Consider the following 27,971-nt stretch of genomic DNA (forward strand, 5'->3'; position numbering starts at 1 on the left):
TTCAACACTAAAATGCCTTTAGAATAAACCTATGTGCCAGCAGAGGAACCAGAGTTCCTGACACAAACATATAAAACCATGCCCCTTTATGCTTCTGCAATGCTCCACGTGTGCATGTGCAAGCACGGGTTTGCACAGGTCCCTACATATTCATGAACAAGGCTCTTTTGTTGTGCAAATCCCAGCTTTTGCATTTTGATTACTTCCTTCTATGTCTGTACAGTACACAGCCCTGGCATAATGGAAATTTCAAACCTCCTCCTCAACTGATGATCCTACATTCATAAGCTTTGGAGAAAAGAAGGATTTATTTGTCCTTAGCATTCTTGCTGGCTACGTGGTTCTCCGTGCAAAATGTGGTCTTCTGGATTGCCCTTTGTGAAGCGTTTAACACTCTTCCACTGCTGGTATAGATAATTAGGCATCAAGTTTCAGCATTTTTAATTAGCTCATGCAAATAGCCTTGCTGGGGGAGAGATGCAACAGTATTTCAGTGCTAAACCAGACACTTTTATTGTAAATGGCATCTATATATTAAATGAAGAATGTTGCAAAATCTATTAGTATTTTGTATTTAAAAGCTTTTGAGTTTTCACATCAATTTCTTTTTTTTTTACTAAATTGTTTTGGGTTTCAAATCTGAGTAATTTTAGCCCTCCTGTATTTTCTGGTAAGAAGTTAAAGATTATTATGCCTCTTGGAGATAAAAGGACCTGCTGCTGGGATGTTTCAAGTTATCCAGACCTGCCATATGAGATTAATTATTGCTGTTGCTGACAGTGTAATTCAAAGGTTAAAATGCAGAGTTGAAACAATAAGCGAATCCTAATGTGATTAAGAATATATAAATTATTTTGTCTGCTTCTTCTGCACTCATACATTACACAGCAATAACCTTGTTAGCCATACTCAGCTTCAGGAATATTAATCCAACAATGCAAACCTACAGGAGAGCATAGGTATGAAAAAGAGACTATAAGAATATGGTAAGTAAATAAATCTTTTGGGCTCACACATGGATGGAGAACCTCCTGAAAGCTAAATGGTGGCTGGTCTCAAAATATTTTCAAACAAGCCTTAATTTGACTATGAGGTGACTGAGTTATGACGGGAGAAAGCAAATTAGGCACTACAGCTGAAAGGTACAAATCATGTTATGCCAAGATCATAGGAGGGACTTAACATGCTGTCTGCTAATACATTAGTCAAATACAACACCATTCTTATTGATTCCATTAAAAAGCTTTGCAGCATTTCAAATAAACAAATGGTATTGGACAGCTGGTGATCAGCTGACAACTCCCACTGATCCCTCTGTGATCTGCAAATACAACCCACTTCTACAGACACCTCAGAGATGTTGGCTTTCCTCCTCAGCTGCACGTCTGCTGTGGTCACTGGACAAAATTTGGGTGATTGCTTTTCTAACTGCATCTCTTTCACTCAGTACAAATTCATAAGAAAATCGCTTGGACAATGCTGAATTCATTAGCTAGTGAAGTGCTCATTGCTATCAATTTAGCATTTATAAATTTATTTGTTATTATGCTACACAACGTCATCTATGAATCTTGGTCCTCTGTCCTAAGAGTCACTGACTTTTCAATCTATTTCTGTTAAAAAAGGAAATTCCCTCAATATAGTTCTTTTTAAGATGTCATTGTTTTTCTCATAAAAATTGTCTTTCAGTGAAGTGAAATGGATCAGGCACTCTTTGTCAGCTGGAAAAAATCTTTTGTATGTTTGTATATCATGAGCAATTTTCAAAAAAGGGTTTAAAAAAGCAGAATGCTTTAGAAGGTACAATGCAACCCTTTCTCCTCTCTGCTTCCCATAGTCAATTATATGATGAAGAATTTCATTGCTATGTGAGTTTTGATGGAACTTGCTCTGACTTATCAATGCTGGAGCAGTCTGAGAGGAGCCTGGGCAGAGAGAAAATGCAATGAGCACTTTATAAATCACTTACAATGAGCTATATTAGCTTCTGGTAGTAAAAGAGTTCTTAGATTAGGTACCAAGATCAAATCCAGAGTAAGGGTCCTGTAGATGAGTTAAACACTCAACTCCTTTTTAACTAGCGTTAAAGTGAATCAAATGACTAACACAGAACTTATTCCAGGTCAGGAATTTGGCAAGAGGCAAACTGAGAGTTGGAATGGAAAAAAGTAGGAATGGAACCACAATTACAACATATTACAGTATAGCCTTGGCACTGCTAAGTAACAGGAACTAATGAAACCTTTTCAGTGCTAAGAAATGCCACTTTCCCTAAAATGAGAGCTGCGTCATTACTGAGAAAAAAGCCAGGGTAGGATACATAAAAGAGATTAATGGTTCTTTTTCAAGAAAGTTTTTTATTTTCAGATTTTAGAGATATATGCCACTTGTGGAAAGGATATGAGAAAGAAGTGAAGGGACCATGAGGAAACATAAAACCACAGAAAATTTATATCATGGGTAATTTGGCTTTTTGAAAATATCAAAAGGTGTAAAAGAAGGCAAAGATCCTAGCAAGCTTAACTATTTAATGTGTGGGATACTGAGAGCTCTGAGCTAATGTTTATGTGAAATGATAAATTATCTACTGGAGCTGCACAAGTGTTCATACTGCTGCTCTACCCAAAATGACTCACAAATTCTATCACAAACTTATGATTTTTAATGATATTTAGAATGATTTAAAATATATGATTTATAATTCCATCGTAAACCCAGGATAGATAAACTTAATCCACTATATAGATAATCCACCAGCAATCAGGAATTGCAGGTTTGTGTTCAGGGAGGTACAGGCATGTACAGGAGTGTATGAAGTCCCACGACAGCTGTCTCACGAGGCAAATGCATAAGGGGCCTCCTCCCACATAAAGAAAAAAGAGCATGTTAACTGTGACTGAGCTTTAAGAGTTAATTGACTAATACATTTCATATTAACACCAAAAATCACCACAGAGGACTGACAGACAAATGAAACATTTCAGTCAGATGTAGTGCCTGAAGGAAACAGTGAACTTTCTGCTTCAGATAACCCTAGCATCTGTGTATGTACCACAGAGAAAATGAAAATATCAGTCTCGGGAAAAAAAATCTGAGAAATTCTCATGTCGCCACTGTGTAATGCTTGAGCTTAATATTTTTCTTAACCAAAGAAACAGATTCCAGATCTTAGAAGTGATAGAGAAGACCATATTTCATTAAATTTTCTCTGATGAACAAAAAAACCTAAATCAAAGGCAAATAAAGAAGGAATAGTTTAGTGTGGTTCAATGAGTCTCTTTGAATGCACAGCATGAATTACTTGGAAATATTTGAAATTGTTTAAATTTCAACATCTTGTCTACAAAGTAAAAGAAAATGTATTTCAGAAAAAGGAATATGTAATAGATTTGCAGCTCCTTCTGCTCTCAAAAATCCAAGAAAAAAACCTTCTGCCTCAAAGTCTCTGCTGGAAACTCACAGAATTTGACAAATTTTGGCTGGAGCTTCCACAGCCCATCCCCTCATTTTCTCACCCTGCTTAACTCAACTTCAGCTTTTTCTTTTTTTCATATTTCTAGCCAGTTAATACACTTGACCAGACAGCTTCCATACATAGAAAATAATGTAAAAGACAAAATTACAGTAAAGTGAAAGAAAAAACACTTCAAAATGAACAAGGAGTCCATATGCCCCTAATTTTCTCTGTGTCTCAATTCTGAATTCTTGGGAGTATCCTCTTATAATCCTAAAAAGATGCCTCAGACAATTTGTTTTGCCAAAAGGAAAGCTTGGACAACTGCCTTTTGTAGTTACCAGAGAGTGGAATTTAAACATTGTTTATGGCCTTTATTATGGTAAGAATTTTTTCTTTTTAATGGTGATTGTTTGGCTTACAGCATCACCAAAACGAATCCTGTAATTTGGACAAGAGACTGAAAAGGATGTCTTCACACCTGATCAGGACTATGACATGTTTCCCCTGTAGCTGTTTTACTATTTTTCTGGCACGTTTCTTAAATTGCATGTACTTAATGCAATCCCCTGCAAATTAAGAGCAACTTCATGTGGACAGTCAGGGTGGGCAGCTCTGTAAGGACACACCTCCCCTTTCAGAGGCTTAACATCAGAGACAGTCAAAGGCTAATTTAACCCCTGTACATGGAGCAGCACCTCTAAAAGTTTGAAGAGAAGTAAGTGCCCCCATGCAGGTCAACTCCACAGTGCCTGCAATGTGTCCAATATCCAAAATAATGAGAACGAGGTGTCTGAACACATTATATACATCCATAAACTAAGGAAATCCTGTGAATCATTGATGATTAAACATTAAAACTCCTGTTGTGGTTTAATCCCAGCTGTCATCAAAGTATCACACAACCATTTTCTCACTCCCCTGCTGGAATGGGGGAGAGAAGCAGAAGGGTAAAAGTGAGGAAAGTCAGTGGAATAGGTAAAGTAAAACCTTGTGCGCATGCAAAATGTCACAAGGAATTAATTCACCACTTCCCATGGGCAGACAGGTGTTCAACCATTCCCAGGAAAACTTCTCTCAACCACACATAGCAACAATGACTTGGGAAGACAAACGCCTTCACTCCAAATGTCCTCCCTATTCCTTCTCCTCCCCCCTGCTTTATGTGCTCAGCACGATGCCATACACTATAGGATTGTCCCTTGGGTCACTTGTGTCAGCTGTCCCAGCTGTGTCCCCTCCCAGCTCCTTGTGCACCCCCGTTTGCTGGTGGGGTGGGGTGAGGAGCAGAAAAGTCCTTTACTCTGTGAAAGCTCTGCTCAACAACAACTGCAACACCCCTGGGTTACCAACCTGTGCTCAGCACAAATCCTAAACCCAGCCCCATAACAGCTGCTGTGAAGAAAATTAACCTTTCCAAAACCAGCACAACTCCCAGATCCAGAACAAGACTGGTTAGTTGGAAAGCCTTGATGTACAAAAGGTAAATGCTATGCTCTTACCTCATGTGCTCTGATCCATTTACTGTGTTAGATAAACAGCATTAATCCACACAAAGCTATTGTAGTGCCTAATGGAGTTGTGAATGACTGTTTTCTGATAGGTGAAGAGATTTCATGGGATTAGCCCTAATCAGGTACTTTAGGTAATGAGAATCTCTCCATCCAGCACTGAACAAAGCCACACGAAATGGTTTTCCCCATATCTCAGCAGGGTTTGGATAGACAAAAAGACAGATTAAGGAAATGTCTGAGCAAGGAATACTTTCATTGCTTCAATAAATAATAAAAAAATCAGGACAAGTCTAACTTCATAGACAGTGCAAGGTACATATTTACTCCAATTCAGTGCAAAACCATACAGAAAAATCTGGCAGATTAAAATAATCTGAGTTCATTCCTCCCATGTTTTAGACATTCTTCAAATTGTGTAGTCATTGCATTTCATTAGACAAGTGGGCAGTTCAGTTTTATACATCCAAGTTCATATTCCATTTAAATGAAAAGCAATATGTTTATTAAAATATAAATTTGTCAAAAAGCTTAATTCTGATCAATTTATTTAACACAGTATTTCTTTGTGAATATGTCCATTTATGTTATTGAAGGGATTTATTTTCTCAAACAAAGTAATACCAAAATATATAAAACTGAGCTTCTAATGTTCATGCAAACCTCATACACATATACTGGATATCTGCTAAAACATACTAAAACATAATAACCTATTCAAAAATATTTCCTTTAAAGGAATTGCCCACATTTAATATTTAAGCCTTAGGGAAAAATTAAAGCAACAACATTTTTACTGCATAACATTCTCATAAAACATGGATGAATGCTTCACCTCTGAAAAAACAACATGCATCAGGAATTTATTGTATTAAGGTACTAGCAGATCAGGGAACAAAGCAAATCATGTTCAGAAAGAGGAGAAAGATGACTTGTTGATTAAAAAATAAAGTAAAACCCCAAGCAAATCAACAACAGATTTTAAAATGAGTGCTATTATTGCCCTATATAGCCTTCAGATGTTATTGAAGATACCAACTTTCCTCTAGCCCTATTTTTTTTACCTCTATGCATTTTCAAATCAGATAGACAAAGTACTCCCAAGCAAGCAAAAAGGGAGGAATCAGATCAAAGACAATAAAGCATGACAGATAAAGGCAGAGCTATCTCATAATAATAAAACACAGGAAAACAATCCACTTTTCATCAGGTCATGTGGCTCATGGACTGTAGGAGCAGATGATATTCAGATACTAGCATGGAATTATAATACTGTAGGAGGCTTGAAATGGAATTAAAATACTGTAGGAGGCTTGAAATGCTAATTCATGCTAAAATTGTGTATTTGAATAAGCCCCTCAGCTTAATCATTGTAATCAAGTTGAAACATGGGTCAACTTTTGCTATTTAAAAAAAAAATTTAAATAAAAATCTCCAGTGATGTCTTCGTGTGAACTCATCACAGAAAACTAACAGAGAATCAAAATGGTCTAGTGACAGCATTCTGGATATACAAATTACTGGTAAAAAGGTAACTCTCAGCTATAGTAATGGCAGAGGAATTTTGGCCATTATCCCCTTAGACAGTAGGGGATCCATGGTTTTGTTTCTGATCACAAACTGTACTTTTGTGAATATTTGTTAATAGTATTGAATAAGTAAACATCAAAAGCATATAAAGATTTTTTTTTTTAACATATCAGTGTGTCTAGCCCAGGAGTGTAGAGATACCTGTAATTTGTAAACAAGAGATTGTTTCAGAACATTCAGGCTCCTCATAAAGGAGTATGGATGACCCATAAAAAAAACCCCAAACCAAACCATAAAAAAATAGTCTAGAACCATAAAATACAAGTTAAAACACCACCAGAGGGAGAGTTAAATGCAGAATTATTTTTGTGCAAAAATGGTGACATGGCAGTGAACCTAATGGCAAGATAGGAAATGCATTAAAGAGAGACAAAACAGAGCTCGTTGGAAATTTAAAACTGATCTGAAGATAGAAATGGCAATGAGGAATAAAAGTGCAGGCAGGAAAAGAAGCTACCCTTTTTATTGGTTCACAATGTTCTCTGCATTCCTGCTGGCAATTATACTCTAGGGTGGCAATCAGTCATCAGGAACATCCGAAAAGAGTAATATCCACTGTAATGCAAGTTATTCCATTCATACTTGTGTGATGAGCCTTTTCCATGATCCAGAATTAATTTCTTCTACATCAAAAGTACTCAAATCATACCACTACTAGTGTTTAAGCACAGTGAGACTCATAAACCTTAAGAATGACATTTCAATCACAGTTAAATAAAAGTCAGAGGGAGCTTAAGCTCATTTTTAATATGATACATATTAACATTTATTTCAAACACTGGCCTGGATATATTGAAAAGGAATATTCAGCAAAGGGAAGACTATGGAGAGGCCATGTATTTTGTCTTGCTTTATAAGGAGAGGCATATTTAATTTATCATACTGCTTATTAAAAAAAACCAAAACCAACCCACTGTTCATTTATTCCTTTTTTTTGCATCTCCTTAGCTCTTACCTTCCAGACTCAAATGTAAACCACGTTGAGTCACGTCCATATCTCCTCAAAGAGCTCAGAGGCCACATGACCAGCTTGACCTTGGCATTGTGGATGTCCCAGAGATAGATGTTTTCATGTGTGATCTGCATTGTACATTCCCCATAGATATCTAAATTTGGTGTAGGCATAAGGTATACATTGAATCGTTCTGGAAAAAAACACAAAGACATCGCAGGTAAAAGTAAGATTTTATGGGAAATAAAAATGGAAATAAAAGTGAAATAAATGAATAAAACTGGAAAAAAAATAAAAATAAGGTCTATAGTTCTGATGACCCAGAAATCAAAGCCAAATTTTTGGCTTTAACAGAGGTGAGGATCCACTTTTTTACCCTCACACTAAGGTCCATGACTCTTTACAAATCAAAATTCACAATAATGAGAACTCTGACAGAGACTCCTCTCTCAAAGAATAGAACTAAAGGTATCCTCAAAAAATATGTATGTGCAGCCATCGCCTCTTGGAAAAGCTGTCCTTGAAATTGCAAATCCAAGTTTACTTGTTGAAGCTTGTAAATAATTTCATTCCTTGCATTCAGTTTCTGTTTATTTGCCAAAGTAATTCATATTTTCAAAATTAATAACAATTTTAATCATCTGTTGCTTTCTTGAAACATCTGATTCAATATGATATATTATTATGGTCATGACATCAATCACTGTCAGCTGCACTTTGCTTGCAAAGCGCACTTATTGCAGTAGGAGGTCAAGGGCATTAATAATTTTCTGAAGTGCCTGAATTGCATGGGATTTAATAAGCAATGCAGAAAAAAATTATAAAAAAAAGGGGAAAAAAAAAAACCAGGAAAAAACAAAAACCAAGGTGATGTAAAACACCATTAACTCATATGGTCATATGGAAGGAAGTAAATTTTATTAGAAAGAAATTTAAATACAAATGCAATTTTCTTTGAAGAATAACTAATGTTCCTATGAGTTGTTTCTACAAAGGATGAAAAACTCAGTTAAATTTCTGGTTGTACAGTTGGATGTGCCAGCCTATATTTTAACACTACATGCATTGCAATATTAGGGCTTAATAGCATCATATGGGAGAAAGTGCAGTACACTCACAACTTTCCTGTCACAGTTTTTTCATCTTTGAAATGGGTAAAAATGCAAAATGTCAATTCTACTGCCTGAAGGTATTGACAAAAAAAGGTAAGAACAATTCAAAGTATGAGCATGAGCAGTGCTTATTCAATAACAATATTAGGAAAATGTTCTTTAGAGGGACAACCGATAGGAAATTTGCTTCCAATTACTTGATAAAGTAAACAGGGTTAAAGGGCAAAAAGGGTGGATTAAATATTTTTAATCCACCATTGGAACTGAATTTTCTCACAGTGTCCTGAAATTAGGAAGGAATTTAAATTTAAGTGAGAGAAATTTACTGCAACACTCAAAAGTAGCTTCTCGTTCTGTTTGAAATTCAGTATCATAGGCATTGTGTCTCTAATTTTTAAACATTTGATATATGTATATGTTTCGGACAAAACAGTTAAAATATTGCAAGAGAGTTGATATAAAATATGTTATGAGTGTGTGTGAGTTTGTGTGTGTGTGAATAAAGTGGCAAAAGTTTGAGGAATTAGAGAAAGCAAGGAACTGCTGGCTGAGCAATAAAAATTGCTGCATAGCTATAAGTAAACTTGTCATCCCTAATGTTGTTCTGTTTCAGTCAATTTAATTTTGTCCTATTAATGGCTCCCCAATTTATTCATTCAGTCACAACCTCTTCTCCCAGGCCCAAGTTCTCATTAGTCACACTAATGGGTTTTAGCCCTAAAAGTTTAATTTTATGACTAGGATCCCATGTGTGAAACCCCAGACATTTTGTGAAAGCCTTGTGACACACGGCACAAGTAGATTAGCAGAGGCTGCTGAGATCCCTGAGGAGAATTCCCCCAAATGCTCAGAGGAGTGCATGGGGCAGGGGTGTAATGTAATGCCTTCCAAACTAAATGGAAGGACTCACACTTGGGAGTAGTGGGTCAAAGACCAAATTGGGAAGGGAATGGTGGTGAACAAGATAACTTTCACTTTGCACTGCAATTGTATATATATGTGTGTATGTATGTGTATGCACCCTTTCAGTATCCATATGTCATTGGGATCATCATGCAGAAATTCCTCACAGGTTTTCAGTGTACTTTTATCATGTATTAGACTGCAGCTTTGCATTGCTGTGCTGTCAGTTATTGCCACTTCCCTCCTCTATTTGAAGGAAAGATGCAGTAACTGGCCTGTCAGCTCTTTCTCTCTTGCATGACACGAAATAACACAGTGTATCCATGGGGGATGGGGTTACTATGTGAGAATGAAAATCTCTCCCCATCTTCTCCGACAGAATGCCTCAGACAGCAGAGAAAATGAAAAGGTACAATTATTTTTTGAAGTTAACATTAAACTGCTGTGTGGAAGACACAAAATACTTCAACTTGCTTTAGATGTTACCAGGTTAGTCATGAAATGCTCATCTTCTCTGATGTGTTTGAGGATATTCTTGCATGAAGGGCATTCAGGACATATGGTATCCTCAAACTGTCAGGAGACATTTGCTGACTTTGCATGGGAGGTCAGTGTCTAAGGTGAGATGTCAGGGATTAAAGGAAGTATGTCTGATTAAAGTGAACATCAGCTGCAGGGCAAAACGTAGCACCCTTGGAACTGAATCAAATTGGCAAGAAAAACAAGTACACAAACATATGTGCTGGAGAAGATTGAGGATGGATAGATTTGCTTTTGGAGCAAAACCCATACTTTTGGATAATGGGCAGCTGAGGACATGGAAAGGTGGAGGTACTATTAAATGGTTTTATTAATTAACATGCAGGGTCGAATTTTTCCATTCCAGAAAATATTTGAGCAGGTATCTAGCTAATAGCAATACAGTCATTCCATCTTTAGTGGCATGTTTTGCCCTTACATTTATCCAGGCAAAAACAAACACTCATCATAGGCCAGATTTGGGAATCCCAGCTGAATTCTGACACCAAATCTTCTGAATGACATTGAATAGGTTATTTTGCTTCTCTTTGGTTCAGATACCATCTGCATATGAGTAGGATGAGATAATAACAGTCCATTGGCTAGTAAAACTAAGCTAATAGAAGTTAATAAGGGGCCCAGAAAGTAGGGAGATGGAAGAAACCAAACAAGATGCAATGTTGTTTGACAAGGTAAGACTGGGACTGAACAGGCACAATTCCTCAGCATTCAGGATTCCTATTCTCCTCCCTTCCCTAAGCAGGTGAGACCAAAGTTCAGGGAGTAGGGGAGCCAGGATGAGAAAAAAATGCTGATATATTGCTATACTTATTATTTCACTCAATAATAATGAGTGCTCTTTCCCATCTCCTTGAATAAGCAGACCAATGCTTCATCATACACTTAGTGCATGTAAAGGTGTTTAGCATTTGGGCTTTGGCAAGAATACGACATTTAATAATGCTTTCCAGGGCATAGGAGCACAAGGGTCTTTATGAAAATGAGCATATTGACTGAGACAGAGACTTGGCAGCAACTCCAAAATGCTCTTGGCCTTCCAGCTGTACTGGGGGAGCAAAATGATGGGAGCCCAGTGATCCTGATGCAGCCATTTTATCACTGGATTCCTTTGGTTAAATCATCCCAGCTGGAAAACCGACTAGATGACATTGCAATCTTGCAATCCAGATGCTTGGTTTCATTTCAGCTTTAACGATGGGTAAAAAATTACTTCTAGAAGGTGACAGTCAGGTTGGTGGCACCTATATAAATAAGTAGAGGATTTGAAAGCAAATATTCAATTTATATGTGAAAGAAACTCCTCCACCAGTGAGACTTCTCCTGCTGAGCAACTGTGGCTAATTTTCAGGTGGAAAGAGAGCTTAAAGTCTGGAAAGTGCAGCATTTTGTGTTAATTCAAATCTCAGGGCTATTAGAATGTTTCCCTTCTGCTGTATGCAGTGAGGAACAAGGATTTCAGAAGAAATACTTTTTTTCCTTTGCTTATAAATATTCTGCTTTGCATTCATTAAAAATGTAAGCATATCAATAAAAATAAAAAGGCAGGTAAATACTTCAAATTGTTTCAGTGGTAAGTAGTAAGGTAGAGAAGAATCTGAAGTCTCACTGGATTAACATTAAAACTGAAAACACCTTGCTTTTCTGAATAAAACTGTGTTTCATTTATTTTAAAAAAGCCAAAAAACAAACCTATTGTATAAAAATGGATTAAGGATAACAGAAGATGAATAAAAATACATGCAAAGTGCTTTTATGTATTAAATTACAGATATTCTACAGGCCCTAGAAAATGCCCTAAAACAAGTCAGCTCAGTGAATGTAATTACAAAGTCTCTATGCTTTGGCTGTCGTTTGTAATCTCAATATGTAGCACAAAGAAATGCCTCATAATCCTCTTCTGAAGATTGAAGGACGTTGTTCACTATGAAAAGCTCCATTTTTACTAACAAGAATTAATGACTTTCTTGCAATTAAAATCCAGGAAGCAAGACTGCTGCTCCTGTGGAATGTTTTTAAATAAAAAAGGAAGGTAAAGCAAATGAAAGAACAAAAACCTTACAAAGGAAGTAATTTTATTAAATACTAATTTAAATATTAGGCAAGGAGGAAAAGCAAAAATTGAATTATCTTTCAAACTTTTCCAGACTTTGAAAATAAAAATTATGTTTATCATGGAGTAATTTTTTTTAAATAAAGCCTCAAAACACATAATTAAAAAGCCTCATATTGGTATCACAGGATTGAGTTAGGAGTAAATAAGATATAGCAGCAAAGGATGGATCTGGCCTTTTCTTCAGTTTAAAAATTTGCATTTTAACATTTGCCCATTTTCTTCAAGTTTTACATCAAGTTTACAAGTAAAGTTTAATAGAAAATGGTTTAGTACAAGAAAAGTTTAATAGAAAATTATTTAGTATGAGTATTCAACTATTTTAGTGCTATTTAGTATTTAAAACGGATAGAAATAGAATCTTCATCAAACAGATGCACCTGCTCCTAAAAAGTGAATTGATTAATAGTCTACAGATACTGCTTTTTTAACCAACATTATCTGGAATAGTCTGATTTCTTTTTCACATTAAATATAGTCTGTTATTGTATAGTGTCCATTTGGATGACATTTTTCAAATTACTTCATTTTATAAAGAATGAAAATAGTGACACATTGGACACACTATCCATTATGAGAATGGAGAAATTCTAGATATGACATCACCTGGGGAGATAAAAATTAAAAAGAACCCCAAAACTCCAAAATTTGTTTTGTCATTATGTTTTGGGGTGTATTACAAATGCTTCCAAATGCATTGAGAGCTGGAAAGGGAGCTTCCAGTTCTTCCAAATGAAGTCATCACTCTACATTCACAACTTCTTCATCTAGCAGCAGCTTGAGAAACGTAAGCATTATGAAATGTACATGAAATAATCACAACATGTTGCTTAGAAGACTTGTCAACAGTGTAAGCAGATCCAACTCAGTCCAGATTTTCTTTCATGGAGTTATAACTGTGCATTATTATTTGTCTTATGATTGCATATAAAGCTTCACTGCCATTATACTAAATACATTACCTGAATAGGTACATACTAAATAAATTACCTGAATAAGTATATACTAAATAAATTACCTGAAGTGAGGCCTCTACTGCTTTTGCTTTCAAACTATATTTTAATTCTTTAGCAAATAATCTAAAGGAAAATTCAGAAAGGCTAGAGATCATGTTCAGTGTGAAAAGAAATTTGAACAGAAACAAGGTTGCTGCTATAGGACTGAGGTACACCAACAAATCACTTAGATTTGCAGGAGAGAGTAGGTGAAATGGTTGGAGAGCAACAGAAGCTTCATTTCACATCTCAATTTAATTGGAATTTGTGCATCATTCCAAGCTAAGCAGCCATTAGTTGCGAGCCTTAAATTTCAAATGAAAACCACCTAATAGTCATTTTCTGCAGCAGAGTTTACGCAGCAAGACTTGAGGTAATACTTTGGAAAGCGATAATGGAGCTGAAATCCAGTGAGAATCTTCGTGTTACTGATGTGCTTTGCACAAAAGTAGCTTAGATATCTTCTCTATCCTTCCTACAAGACACAGCAGCAGAGCCCTCTGCTATAAGCAGAGTAGCTCTACAATTTGCCTCATTTTGCTGTCACCACTACGGAACTGCTCAGTGCTGGAGGCTCAAACAACAGCTCAACTACGCTGAAACAGATCCCACTGGCGCTTACTGACCACCCCAGAGCTATAAAAGAACGCCTCTTTCAGGTTTAGATTTGTATTTCTTAAGATTTCTATTGCCATGTGGCAGAACTGCCTTGTGACTGTACAGCCCTTGCACACCAAACAACAGTACAGTTTTGCCAGCCTCTGGAGCAAATGTTTGTTGCAAAGCATGTTGTTGCGTTTCTGCCAAAGAGAATCGGGTGTCTTCCCTTCTCAAATCTAAAGCTCATCTCAGAAGGACCTCAAGAGCGAGACTGGGGGAATAAACAGGCTCAGAAATAATAAAAAGAGGAATTAAACAAATGAGAGAAACCATGCATATTTTCTTTACCAAATATTTTCTGAAATTTAATTATTTGTGTATAAAAATACAAGTAGCATGCAACAATTTTAGTGGGCATATACAATAACAATTCTGAAACATTATTTCAAATGTTGTACATTGAGGGTAGTGGCTTTGGTGGTCACATACAGGAAAAAAAACTAAAAATCTACCCATCAGAAAGCTGGGGTTTCTTTTGAGAGAGAGCCAATTTATTTATCTGATATGTTTGGTGAGTACCCTTCCGTCATTAAAATGTCCTTTAAGAACAAGATTGGGCAAGTAGTTGAACACATGAAGAGCACTGCATATTAAAAATATTATCTCTTGGAAAAGGTAAAGCAGTTCATGAAAAAAACCCTCACCTTATTAGGTTAGTTTTTCTAGTCCAAAGAGGTATCTTTACCAAATTTTACACATTTCAGAAAATCTTTAGTTAAAATTGACTATTTGAAAAAACCTCAGTGGAATGGGATGCAATTAATGCTTAATACACCTGTTCTTTTGGGATTAATGCATTAGCACCTCTTATATCATAGACATCTGAACAGTATGACACCATTATTCAATGTCTCTTAGCCTTCAAAAGTAAAAAAAAAAAATCCAAAACTGAAAACCCATTAGCACTATAATATTTATTACAATCTGTGGTCTTGCTCAAACAGTAAGAGACATCTTTTTTTCAGTGATCTGAAAGAAAGCCTTTGTATGGGTAAGGCAACAGAACTTGCATAAAACTGGATGCTGAGGCTGTGAGACTCTGTTACATGTTTTATAAACTGTATTCTCACATCTCTGTTTAAAGTAAGCATTAATAAATTGACTAACTTGAGAGGAATTCTATGAAGTTGACACACTCACAATATGTTTTGAAGAAATGACATTCAAAGGTACTACACTGGTATTCAGTTTTTATATAACACATAAAAATAAAAATTATCCACAGAGTGACACAGATGTCATTTTCACAAAGAGCCAGATTTTAGACGCTTCATACACATAGCCATTGTCCATGAATTTTCAATTGTAAAATTAACTTTGACCTTTCAGTTTTAGGTCAACAAAAGCTCAACAAGAACATTTATAAGCAAAAGCTCAGTTGACTTTCAAAAGTTTTTGAGGCATCTTTTGAACTACCCACTGTTTTTGATAGCATGTGTGTAAAAGCTGTGTATGGGGAAAATGTGCAAGAAAATAAACTAAAAATCTGAAATTATGCCACCCAAATCACCAAATGATTCCACCCTGGAACTAGTCACCTTCTCAATAACACTGTCATGTGGGGAATGACACTGCCAGGTTTGCAGGATAGGATAACCAGTGTAAACTGAAGGAATGGTTCCATTCAACTGAAGAAATCTGCTGCAGGAATTTGAGTGCAACTGCAGGTTCTTACAGCATAGATAAATGAACAAAATGTCAAATTTCATACCTATAGTAAGAATCTCTGTACTTTTTCCTCCTTCCAAGTTGATTAAAAGACATCCACAACAGAATTTGTTTTGCCTCTGAACAAGACAACTTTGAATTTCAAACATGCTTATTAAAATGCAAAGTTGTGCATCAAGGGGATGAGGAAGGATGAGGATAGGTATCAGAATTACTTGTTTGAGACACTGTAACTAATGATTTAGCAGAGCATGCTCGTCAATATTGGATTATATGTATTCAGTCACTTGTTTTAAAAGAATACAGCTAATGATACCCTCCATGCATTATTATTCATGTGATTTGTACAACAAATACATGCTTTGCCCCTTTGTTTCCTTTCATTTATTTACTTAGAACAATAAAGATGCTAATTATGTTCATATATGCTGGTTGGTAACACTGCAATTAATTTCTAGACTAAGGCAATTGAATCAAGACTAGTTCATACAACAGAACTAATATATGCCTACCGGAGATCATGTGTGTCTAACTGGATCTCTTTCAGGATAATGATAAAATGTAATATTTTCCATCTATGTCCAAAAGCTGCTGGAGATGAATGACATGAATTCACTGCAGAAAGAGCTTGATGAATTTCAAACTATTTTTCTGTTCACATCCCAGGCTTTTTGACGAGGTTTATTTCCTTTCACATTTGTGAAAGACCTCCACCTGTTCACACAATTCTCTCTTCAGAAGCATGCAGATGAGTTTTACACCTATAGCCTATGAACATATAGCAGATGGGGTGCTTTGAGTGCTGTCTGATCATTATCACTTTCCTACATTAGTAGCTCTCCCTTTGTTAAGTAGTTTGAGACTACAAATTGAATTCTGTGTGTCATAGCAGGTAAACAACTTTATGAACATTTGAACTTCTTTTAAATCCCATTTCAACACGTCTACTTTTTGAACAGAATTCCTTAAAGATTTCTGTATATTTCATGCTGTGTGCTATTAGGTTCAGAGAAATAATATAATGAGTATAGTGCCGTATATTCTATAATTTAATTACGTAATTTTGTTTATAATGATAGTTGGCTTGATATTTTATGACCATTGAGGCAGTGTGTGTTATTACTTTGTCGAAAGCTATTGGATCTTATAGAAGCATCAAGACAGTAATAATCATTGAGAGCTGTAATTTAGGGAGGACTAAATGAGCACATTTTGTGTTGCCCTCGTGTTCATTAATAGGAATTAAATGACAGGGTAATCACAGATTTTCTTTTGTTATTGCCTATTCCATCCACTAGCATTCTTCCTGTGCATGTGTCTAATCCAAATAGCCTTTAGATGAAGACTTACAACTCAGGCTTAGTGCTGACTAACATCTGTCACTGCCCTTTTCACCCATATTTGACAGCATTTAGATGATCCTGACTTCAATATTCTAGACAGGTAGGACTTTAAAGCAAATATGTGTTTTGTATCCAAATTGCTGTTGGTATGTTCATCGCTGCCCTTAAAAAGCTGCCAAACAACAGCTGCTGCTTTATTCCTCTGAATAGAAGCCATCATTTCCAGAAACAGAAGGGTCATGGCCACCATTTCCCATGACAGGGAAATCTGAACACAATGAAGACACAAAGTCACTCTATATGTATTATGTGGCATGGAATTTAATAATCTTTATTTTAAAAAATAATATAAATAGGCTTGAGCTTCAAAAGCACATCCAAATGTTTATTTACTAATGATGCGCTTCCAGCTACTAGCAAAAGTCCTCACAACAACAGGCACAAGAAAAGATGAAATGGAATATCACCTAAGAGCGGATCTAGGAGTAAATAAAAAGTTACTTACCATTTTGTTCTCTCTGGACTCCAGCAGCAAGCAAATCTGGCTCTCCAAGACTTATATCATTGAGCCTGGCCCCTAGACATTCCATGCAAAGATGCTTGCACCACTCCTCTGCCTCTAGCTCTGAGGAAACAGAAAGAAATTCATTCATGTTGATGTTTAAAAAAAAAGAAAATAAAAAGGTGTAAAGTTAAATCAATATTTTCTTACTGACAAGGTTTATCACAATATGTTTGTGTTGAAATGTGAGTTATTAGTATAAAGTCCCACAATAATTTCTTTGCCTCAATTTATGAACTTTTGACAAGGGTTACACTATTGGGACTGCATCTCCCATCCTCAAATTTGAGGATAGGAGGTGGAGCTAACAAAGAAGAGGAATAGTGAATTTTCAAGGCAGTCTATTTCTAGTGGGCCCTCTTGAAAGAAAGAATGCAATTTAGAAAAACTTCATATATAATAGCTGAATTATTCTTTACTGCATTCTAGACAAGTATGAACTCTTAGGTAATTTCTTTTTCTAAAGGCACTAAAGCATTTTTCTAAGAGCAAAGGAAAAATAGTTATAAAACGCTCTTCAAATGCCAAACTTCTCTCTCTCTGCTGTAGTGAAAGACTATGCCTGCCAAGGTATTCTGAATAATTAATTTCTTCAGTTCTGTTCACCTTCTTTTGGTCTCAGGGCAACCTGGGCATTAGTTGAAACATTTATAAGAAGATTCAAAATCTCCCAGGCCTTTCTGAGTTGACTCTCCCATTGACACAATATGAGAGCTCTGCATCTGCCAGTCCACCAAAATGTGGATTCCACAAGTCACAATTCCCACACACAACACAACATCCTCCAATTCAACTTCAGCTTCATCTTATCCACTTCCCAAATGTAACATTGTGAAATCCCTGGCATTGGTCAAACATGTATCATCCCAAATTGGAGCTAACACAGCGTGAAACTACAACCAAGAAAAATCTTGCAACGACCCTGACTGTCTTTTATTTGCAGGAAAGACTTCACCTAAGGGAGAGTTCCGGGAGAGCAGGCTCAGCACCATGCACTCACTGAGCATCCATGGTCACAGTCAGTGTCTAACTGATCATATTCAACTGTGAGGGATTCCAGTAATCTAGAAATGCTTGCATTAAACTGCCAGTTTTTCCAGTCCTTTTACTGGGGACATTAGGAAAATAATTTTGTGACAATCTCTCCAATGTACTGCTGAAACTGGGAGAGATAAAAATTCTGCATGCAAGCCCCAAAGCAGTTAGTGATGATCAATCATTGGAATTAGTGAGATTTTTTTATGAGATAAACTCCTCTAAGCCTAATTGGTACAGTCCTCAAATCCTTGCCTGGTAAGACATAGATCTCATAGAAACATTTGCTGGACAAGAAAGGGAGACAGGCACACAGTTCCAGGTCTCCAAGAACCTTTGGATACTCTCTTTTGTTCAGCGTCTTGAATAATCCAGAAACAGATCCATACAGTTCCTGAGTTATTCTGGCTATCAGCTGACTAAGTTCCCAGTCAAACAGCTGAAATAACAGAGCCTATTTTGGAATTTTTGAGAACCAAGTATAGTTGTTGTCACAAGATTTTGGGGGTGCTTCTTCAGAGTGTTGTGAGGAAAGAGGTGTCCCTTAACCCTTCCTGCTTTTTTGCAGTCTTTGTCTTAGGACACTGATTCCCAAAGTTGGTCTTCTCATAACATCCTCACCTTCTAGTGGTAAGAAACAGAACATTATGTCAGTAACATACAGATGACATTTAGCTTCAGAGGTGAAAAGAAAATACTGAGGTAACAGGACATTGGTTTTTCAACATTGCTATGGATGCATCCTCCCTGATGGAAGTAAGGAGAGGATAGGCTTATCTCTAGATGGCACTAAATTTTTTACAGCTTTTAAAAGAAAGAAGATGAGTTTGTTCAAACACCTACTTCCAAAATTATTCTACTCATACATGAAGCAATTTCCCGTCTATTTTCCCTTCCCCTCTTTCAGCATTTGCCATTTCCTTGGATACTTGTGAGGTCTTTTGAACTGAAGCCACGCCTTATAAATCCCACTTTCCCGTGGAGAGGGTTTCATGCCAGGGACATAGAAGACAGAACTGGACCCCAAGCCACACTGCCCTATTCTGGCAGCATGTGGATGGGGCATGGGAGCAGGGCACCAGCACACAGGTAAGAGAGTTGAGGTGCCATTAAGTCACCCAACATCTGCTTCCAGTTATAGATAAAGGCAGGGCAGTCAATGGGTGAAGCTGGTAGCACAAAGGTGACAGTGCAAATCTCAGCAAGTGCTCCCATGGGGTTTTTTTGCTTCTATTCTGCCTCAACTGTGTCACAGAACAATATATATGCTGACAGAATGCATAGCTCTATATGAAGCCTGCAATTTTTCCTGGAGTGTGGCCAGGATATAACATTTTATGTATTTTACAAAATCTTCATTTTATTATTTTTTTCCATTATGCTTGCACCCAGACTGAAAGGGCTTGTACTGTTAATGTAGAATGAGATGATGGTAAACAAACATTTATCTAACCTTTCTAATATTACAAATATCTGAGAAGAAAGTGAAACACACTGGTAATCCCATAAATCCAGTTTAACATCAATATATATTCAAAAGAGGACTCCTGTAAAAGCTGCAAATTCAACTTATATGCATTCTCACACCAAATTACCAGTAGATGTTTTTGGAAACAAACAAACAAATGAAGTGCTCTAGGAAGCTGTTTCTTCTATGTGTCCTTGTTTTGTCTCCACAATCTACTTACTAATCTCTTTTACAGGAACATCTAGGTCTTGAAAGTTTGGATGCAGAAACCTCCTTTCAGAGTGTTCAGCTGGCAGTTTATTTCAAGCTGCTGCCTTATTGCTGCCAGACACTGATGACTGGGCCCAGATTAGACCATTCTCCAACTGCCATACAGAAGAAACTTATCTTGGTACGAGCGTTATAAGATCATGGCTATATTTTGCAAAGTGTAGGCTCTGGCGTGCATTGTACTGCTGCATAACTCAAAATTTCTGTCTTACAGAAGTGATTGACTTGATGCTGTGGGAAATATAGCAGTTCAATGCAGAACTGAAATATCTGCCCACAGAACTGTGAGGATTTGTGTCTGCTGTCAGAAGAATCATTGTTATCTACAAATGTGTCTTGAAGGTCATGGGTATGAAGGTAGTGTATGAGTTAGTCCTGCCTAATGCATTCTGATAGCTATTGCTTACTTGCAGGGAATTGCATTCAACCTTTTCCTTGATGGACATGTGAAACTTTTTTTTTAGGAGCAGGTGAGTTGTTATTTTTCAAAACCAAACCCTTGATTCTCCTTTCACCATGTGCATCAATAAAGCAACTACCATTCTTTTGTAAAATGTCTATGGAATATCTTGTGTCTCTGGGTAACAAATTAAATACTATTTATGATACAAAAAATTATTCACTATAATTTACAGCAAATAAATGTGTCATGACAGCAATCTTTAAGAATGCCATGTCAGAAAACTGAGATATCTCAGTTACTTCTTTATTTTGATTACATGCATATACTGAAATGGATGAAATATTACAGTGGAACCAAGTAATAAAAAAGTGTCAGCAAAATTGTCCTCTTTAATGCATGTAGATTAGATTTATTGGTGGCAAATGCAGAGTTTTTAGTCGTAACTGGTACTTGTCACTGAAAAATTTATTTTCTTCTTAAGATAACTGAATTCCTGGACTGAATGATAAATTGTAAAGTATGCTTTCACAGCTATAAATAAAATCAAAATACCTGCATTTTTATCTTTACTGTTATTTAATTATAAAATTCTACAATACAAATCTCATGAGCTGAGATAAAATGCAAAGAGATGGGCAACCTTAAATAGGCACTGTTTACTGCACGAGAAACATTACTGGGAACAAATTTGTAAACTTGCTACTCAACTTGCTATTGGCAATGTTTTCCTGCAGCTGATCTGAGTTCTAGGTCGTGCCTGAGGCTATGTGTCATTTCTGCTTCAGCTCTCAGGTGATTACAGTGGTGCTGCTGTACCTAGTCTGACCACTGTCTTGGACATAGGTGATACCGCAGGATGATGTTGGTTTGCTGATACAATAGCAATGATGAAATAACGTCAGCAAATTGTGTTAGAGATAGGAATTTGTCACAGTAAAAGTGTTCTTCTGCTACTTACACTTTAAAAGAAATCATTGTACACAACATTCTCTACCGAGAGGGGGTAAGTGGCAATGAAACACAAAATGGGCGCATTTCAAGTGCGCTGTCCACAGGAACCCTCTAGATCTCTTTCTATCTGGCCTCCAGATCCTCTAGATCTCTAAGGCTAGAGGAGAGATTGTTATCACACTCCTAACTTAGGAAGAATTTTGTGTGTGGACTTAACCAAACACCTTCTGAATCCTGGTAACTTCATGTTCTTTCACATTTTCCTTGTGTTCACATGACACAATCCTACAGCAGCATTCCATCTCCCACCACCACAAGCTGCCAGCACAGTTGGACGCCTCCAGGCTGAGATAAAGCCCTGAAGGGCTGACCCCTCCTGCTCAGTCCAGTGCCCTACATTCTGGGAGATCCACTCCATCACTATAAGCATCAGTTTATTGAATTTGTAAATAATAGGGCTCAGTTTATATGCACCTCCTAGGGACATGCCTCTTCCCCTTCTCATGCAGCCCACAGAAAGTGATGTGGTTAAGAATTAAGGCTGGAAATAGCATGTGTACTATATTAGAGGGGGATGACAAACATAGCCCTTGTGCAAATTAAGAAACCTCACTCACATCTTCATGTTTTACCTGATGTCAAACAGTATAAATCTGATGTTAGTTTCCTATTTTCTGTAACATTTTTATTTATTTTCTGTACAAATTGTTTAGCTCTTCCTTCTCAATGATGTCTATAAGAGGCATAAATCCAACTAAATATTGTTACCCTGAATGAAACTGGAGGATCTTTGCTGGCTAGATTAGTAGGCTGGAGACCTGATGTTCTCTACCAAGAAAGAAAGATGATACTGAAAAATGTGGCAGTTTATCTCCTCTAAAAATCACTCAGGCTTAATTAGAAGTTAATAAGAAAAAATATTATAGAATTCCCACAGGACTGATGTGTTATTATACTGTACCACATAAAATATATGAAGTAACTTAATCTTATTTTTTTTCATTAGCAAATAATACTATTGCCTGCAGGCATGTAATTTCTTATCAAAATCAACAATACCTTAAAAACATCTATCCTTTATCAGGACATAGATCATCCTTTGATGATTTGAAAATAATTTGATTTTATAAATATTTAAAATATGTTATCTAACCATGACTCTGTTACTTCGGGTACTTTAACTTGAGCACATCACACACACACAAACACAGATACAAATCTAAAGCAATGTGGCTATTTCATATCTTTGCCCAGAGGAACAGAGGGATAGAGCTTATTTTGTATAATGTATTACTGATTAACACTGCCTATGCATGAATTTGGCAAATTTTCATTAAGTGATAGCTGGGAAGCAAAGAAGGGGACACACATTCTATTTATTTTCAAAGAAGAGAAAATCACTCTGTTTGTGGACTTAAACTTGTTTTTAAGTAGAAAGGAACAGAGACAAAGAGCTGCAACTCTGAGAGCAACTAGTTTATTAAAATTATTTTTTATTTGAAGGTATTTTATGACATGTGGGACTCATATATAGAATTTTTCCTCGTGTTTCAAATAATAATACTACTTCTAAGGAAACTTTCTCGTATTTTTCTTGAACGGTGACTATTGAATATTTCACCTGGAGTAAAGTGTTTTGCTATTACTTAAGTGTAAATCATTGAACCACAAGACAAAGGAAAGTTATATATGGAAAACCACATACACTGTTAAATGATATTAACTCACTGAAAATGCTACATATTCTGGCAGTATAAACATGTTAAAGGAAGCCTGAAAATATTCTTTGGGAATATTCTTGGTGAGTCAAGTTCCTAAAAAACTTGCCATTTCCACATTTTAATACGATAACACCCTTACTGTTGAATGAATAACAGCTATTAAAAATCATACATATTTTTGATTATACCATTAGTTTGAATGGTATAATTTTTCATTTGAGCAATATTTTTTTTCCTTGAACAAATACTGAAAATGCATTAATCAAGATAAATGAAAATTACAGAATATGAACATACTCTGTAATTTTATACTTTATCCATTGGTACATTTTGCTAATGCACTTTTTTTTAAGTGAGGGAAGATAAGTACTATACAAAAAAAATACAAGAAGAAACTTTCCCAATTATTTGCTATTTTAAACTTGAGTTGGCATAAGGGCAGTACAGTTAATTGCAATAATTACCAAAGGACATTTATTAGCTTTTAAAACATTTTTGCCACACTTATCTGGAGATGCAAGATTTATCAAGAACGGGATGCTGATAATTAATCTAATTATGTACTTGTGTTTGCAAATAGCCAGCTGTATATGTCTGTATTTATTAAGATATATCAAAGCTGACATTTTCATGAAAAAAACCCATTTGTTTCTGCAGGTCTGATAAGAAGTTTCATATAACCAGCACTCAGCTACTAGTCTGTCTATTGTCCTGTCTATAACATAAACATGCACAGTGTTAAGTCAATAATTTTGAAGGCAAAAAAAGTATTTTAAAAGATTTGTCATATTGATGTAACTGTCCATTAAACTCTTGTCCATTAAAGCAGCGAGAAGCAAAGTTCTCCATGTGCAATGCTGCTTGAGAAAGTAGTTTTCATACAGAAACAGAACTCTGACAACTTGTTTGAAAAATGGAGAGTATATGGGAAAATGAATAGGCTACAAGGAAGGAATTTCCTTTGCTCCATACTACTGCTAATGTAACAATAGGAAATTTGTCTTCCTTCTTTTTCTCCATGAAAATGGCAATTTCTGCTATTAAAAAGAAGTGTATATCACCTTAGTCTGTGATTAGTCCTACAGAAATGAATGATGCCATTCCAGGAAGAAAATGTGATTCAGTGGATAAATTAGTCCTTGGGGGAAGATTTAATAAGTATTCTTAAAAATTATGTATTCTATTTCATGCTGGAGACTAGTGGCTCTCATTATACCACAAATGTTTATCAAGTGTTAGTAAGTCCAACAGACCAACAGTGAGCCAACATCATTACCCAAAAATATGCCTGGCAAAATTTCACTCTCAATCTAAACTTTCTTTAACTTTCAAACTTTCTTTAAAGTGGAAAGAAAGAATTATGAAAACCTGCCTAAACATAGAAGAAACATTTACATTCTGTCTGAAACTAATGGGCCAGTAACAAGAATCTGACATAGGAATTATACAGTTCCCTAGGACTGTCAATTCATATACCTGTTTCAACTGTTATTAATGTTAAATCGCAATGGCATGAAAGTGAAATAACCTCAGGCAGCATGTCAGTAGTGGGAAGGGCATAAACACCATCAGTCAAGTGTCCAAAAAAGGGTCTGTCACCAGGAACATAACACAAAGTGGATGCTTTCACATCAACTTTTGCTGCTACCCCATTACTGGCAGTCAGCAATAGCCCTTTTCTATCTTAAAAATTGGTAGTATTTCAGATTTAGTCTACTCCCACAGCATTTTTATTCCTCTTGGGAAAGTTATAGTGCTGGTTTTTAAATGAATGGGTAATTTAATACCTTCTGTGCAAATGTAAAGTATGCCTCCTTTCCATTTTCAAGAGTTTATGTTATGGTCTAGTAAAAGAATCCAATACCCAAATAAACAGCTACAAATCCTAGGGTTCATTTCACTTTTCTTTTTCAATACGTTAAATATCCAGTTTTATTTTTGAAGTACTGGCAAATTTTGTCACTTGTAGATCAGAAATATTGTTAGATTAGATAAATAATTTTAAGAGTATTAGTTTCCTTTACAAAATCAATGTGAAAAGGACTATTTTCAATAAACAGAAGAAAAACTGCATAGTATTTCCACTACATGCTTCATTGCCCTTATGCCTTTGAACATATGACTTTCACTCCAGCCATCTGAATATCTGCTGCATTAAATCAGTAGGAGCAGACAGTAAGTAACACACTTGGATGTTTTTGCAATCTCCCTTTTCTTTGGCCAAACACACCTAATTAAAGCAAGACCTCAAGCTATGAATACTTAAGATTTATTAAAAGTTGTGCAATTTTGGTTGAGCACAGAGGGCAGTGTTATTGTTGCCCTCTTCTAATGTAAAGAGGTTAGGATTTTTTTCCTGCATGGTACTATACATGACTTTCATAATAATAAACCTCCTGAAAGAATATATTTTTTTTCTTTCTGTGTCCAGTAAATGCAAAATTTTTCCCCCAAACTCTATTGTTTTGAAGATGTGAGTCCTCGCTACTGCAACAGTCAAGAAGGTTTTTATGGCATTGGAAGTGTAAAGAAACTCATTGAAAGCAATTACTGACTGAATTCATCTGTAAGATCATAATGCAGTATGTGCTCTACTTGATTCTCAGTTGCATAAAACTTTACTCTGAGGCAGAACAAAGTATTAGCTCAAAATGACTCTGTGTCTTCCACTTTATTCTTGGGGGTTTTTAATGTGGTGTTACTGCAAAGAAATAAATCTTAAAAGTTCATAGTCTGGAGTTAGTACCAAAGGAAATATAATTAGAAAAGTCTTTCTCAAATTTCACATCTACAGAATTTAAACCCAAAGGGGATTACTTCTTCATTATCAATTTCTTACTCTCGTTTTAAACTTGTACCTTTAATTCCCAGTATAAAGTGGAGTTTTACATTTGATACATGTAAACATTATTTAAATTAGAGAATATTTAATGAAAAGAGACATTCTTTGAATGTTTATGAAAGTTCAGGCTTTCCAATCAGGTAAAACCTCCTGTAAACAACAGTCGTCTAAAAACAATTGTATCTGAAATATTTTTGATTATTGGGCTTTTACCACATACCACTGAGATCTCTACATCATGATCAATAAGAGACACAAATGACTACCTGAGAAGATACAGTTGCTTGAAGCTGAAACTCATAATCCATACTTTCATTACGTTAATAGGACATTTTTTCTTTTTTAATTCAGTAGACTTCTAAGATTCAGAACAGAAAAACCATGTTGCTGAACCAGAAAAACAGTAAATAGATCCATCTTCAATTATGTGTCGTTTTTCTCCAAGAAAATAAGTTGTGATGAATGCAATCTTACAGAAAGCACCAAGATTAAATCATTGGAAACTTCAAGAGCTCTGCTGAAATGGTTTAAGGCATGTTAACTGGGGACTTACAGATGAAAGATCATTTTATTTAAAATCTTTCATCTTTATTTAAGGGTAAACAACTCACCATGAAAGTATAAAAACTGTTTAAATTTAATATTTTGATCCGTACAAACCAAGAACTGCAGCAAAAGATTAGGATTTAGGTTTGTAAATCAGAGGGGCTGATTACAGTGAGAAACAGCATTTACAGAAGATGTAACTGTAATTAATGCACACTGGTGATCAATTGCCGACTAACAGCTTACTTGTGAAGTGAATTTTAGGCACACACACAACTAGAGGGGAGGGGAAGGGTTATCCTTTCCTTTGAAGAGGAGATGAAGTCACACACTGGCAAAGACTGGTCTTCTGTGCCCCTCACTGAGACTCTAAGCAAAAGATTCCAATTTTTCATGACTTAGGTTAAATTCAAATCCGTGCCTGCTACTTTTAGTGGAGAAAGCAATCCAGAAAATTCTACAGAGAAATGAGTTTTAATGGTAGGGATGAGAAAATTGATCACTGTCATTTGAAGAGGAGTTACTCAGCACCATCAGCACATTTAACTGATGGGCAAAGTTATAATTCTTATGCTGCCATATGCCTTTCCTATTTTCTGCATTAATGATTTTAAATGAGAAAATGGCTGACTTAAATGTTGTTCTTCCTTCTGCTTGGAGTGGCCTCCTCCAAAGTTCCACTGCCTTAAAAAAAAAAGAAAAAAAGTGCCTCTCGATTTTGTGGTGAGTTTGAGCAGGGGTTTATTAATTTAATCAAAACAAATAAGTATTACTTTAGGGGGTTTTTTCCTGGATCACAGTGTTACAATGAGATTATAATAATAAGCAAGTAATAAAGAGCAACTATATATATAATTCTGTCCTTTTTTTTTGTTCTTGAATTGGATAAAGGCAGGAAGACAATTATTATTCTTTACATTTTCACAATAAAACCTAACATGTGCCTTTGCATAGAATCATGATAACATATATAATTAAGGAATCAGTTTCCATGCCCAAAACTAGTATAGCAATATAATAGATTGAAGCATGATTGAAAAAAACTTGTTATACAAATGACAGTGACATTTTGGAGAAGTAACGCTTTACTGAGCCAGAAAGAGAGAAACCTTTTCTTTTTACATCAGAAAAAAATGACAACTTCATTTACTCCCTTGATTTGATCCCTCAAGAAGCCCAAAGTTTATATCCATAAATACATGTATAAGGTTTATAAGTACAAACTCCCAAATCTGAATAAAGATTTTTACAAATATGCTACCTAGAGTTATAAATCTCCGGTTTTTCCATCATGACCTCCACTAAAGAAAGCATTCATAATACTCTTTAGAATTC

General features: G+C 35.9%; 1 protein-coding gene across 1 annotated transcript in view; it reads right to left on the minus strand.

The window, feature by feature from the left end:
- The window catches only part of DOK6 (docking protein 6), a 241,688-nt gene that overhangs the window by 79,350 nt on the left and 134,367 nt on the right, over positions 1-27,971 (minus strand). Inside the window, exons 4-5 of the mRNA XM_058815279.1 lie at positions 17,344-17,463; positions 7,511-7,700 (exon numbers count right to left, since the gene is read on the minus strand). Coding sequence (XP_058671262.1) covers positions 7,511-7,700; positions 17,344-17,463 — 310 coding nt within the window. The remainder of the gene's footprint in view (positions 1-7,510; positions 7,701-17,343; positions 17,464-27,971) is intronic.

The sequence above is a fragment of the Ammospiza caudacuta genome, chromosome 1 (assembly GCF_027887145.1).
Source record: "Ammospiza caudacuta isolate bAmmCau1 chromosome 1, bAmmCau1.pri, whole genome shotgun sequence".
NCBI classification, from domain to species: Eukaryota; Metazoa; Chordata; class Aves; order Passeriformes; family Passerellidae; genus Ammospiza; species Ammospiza caudacuta.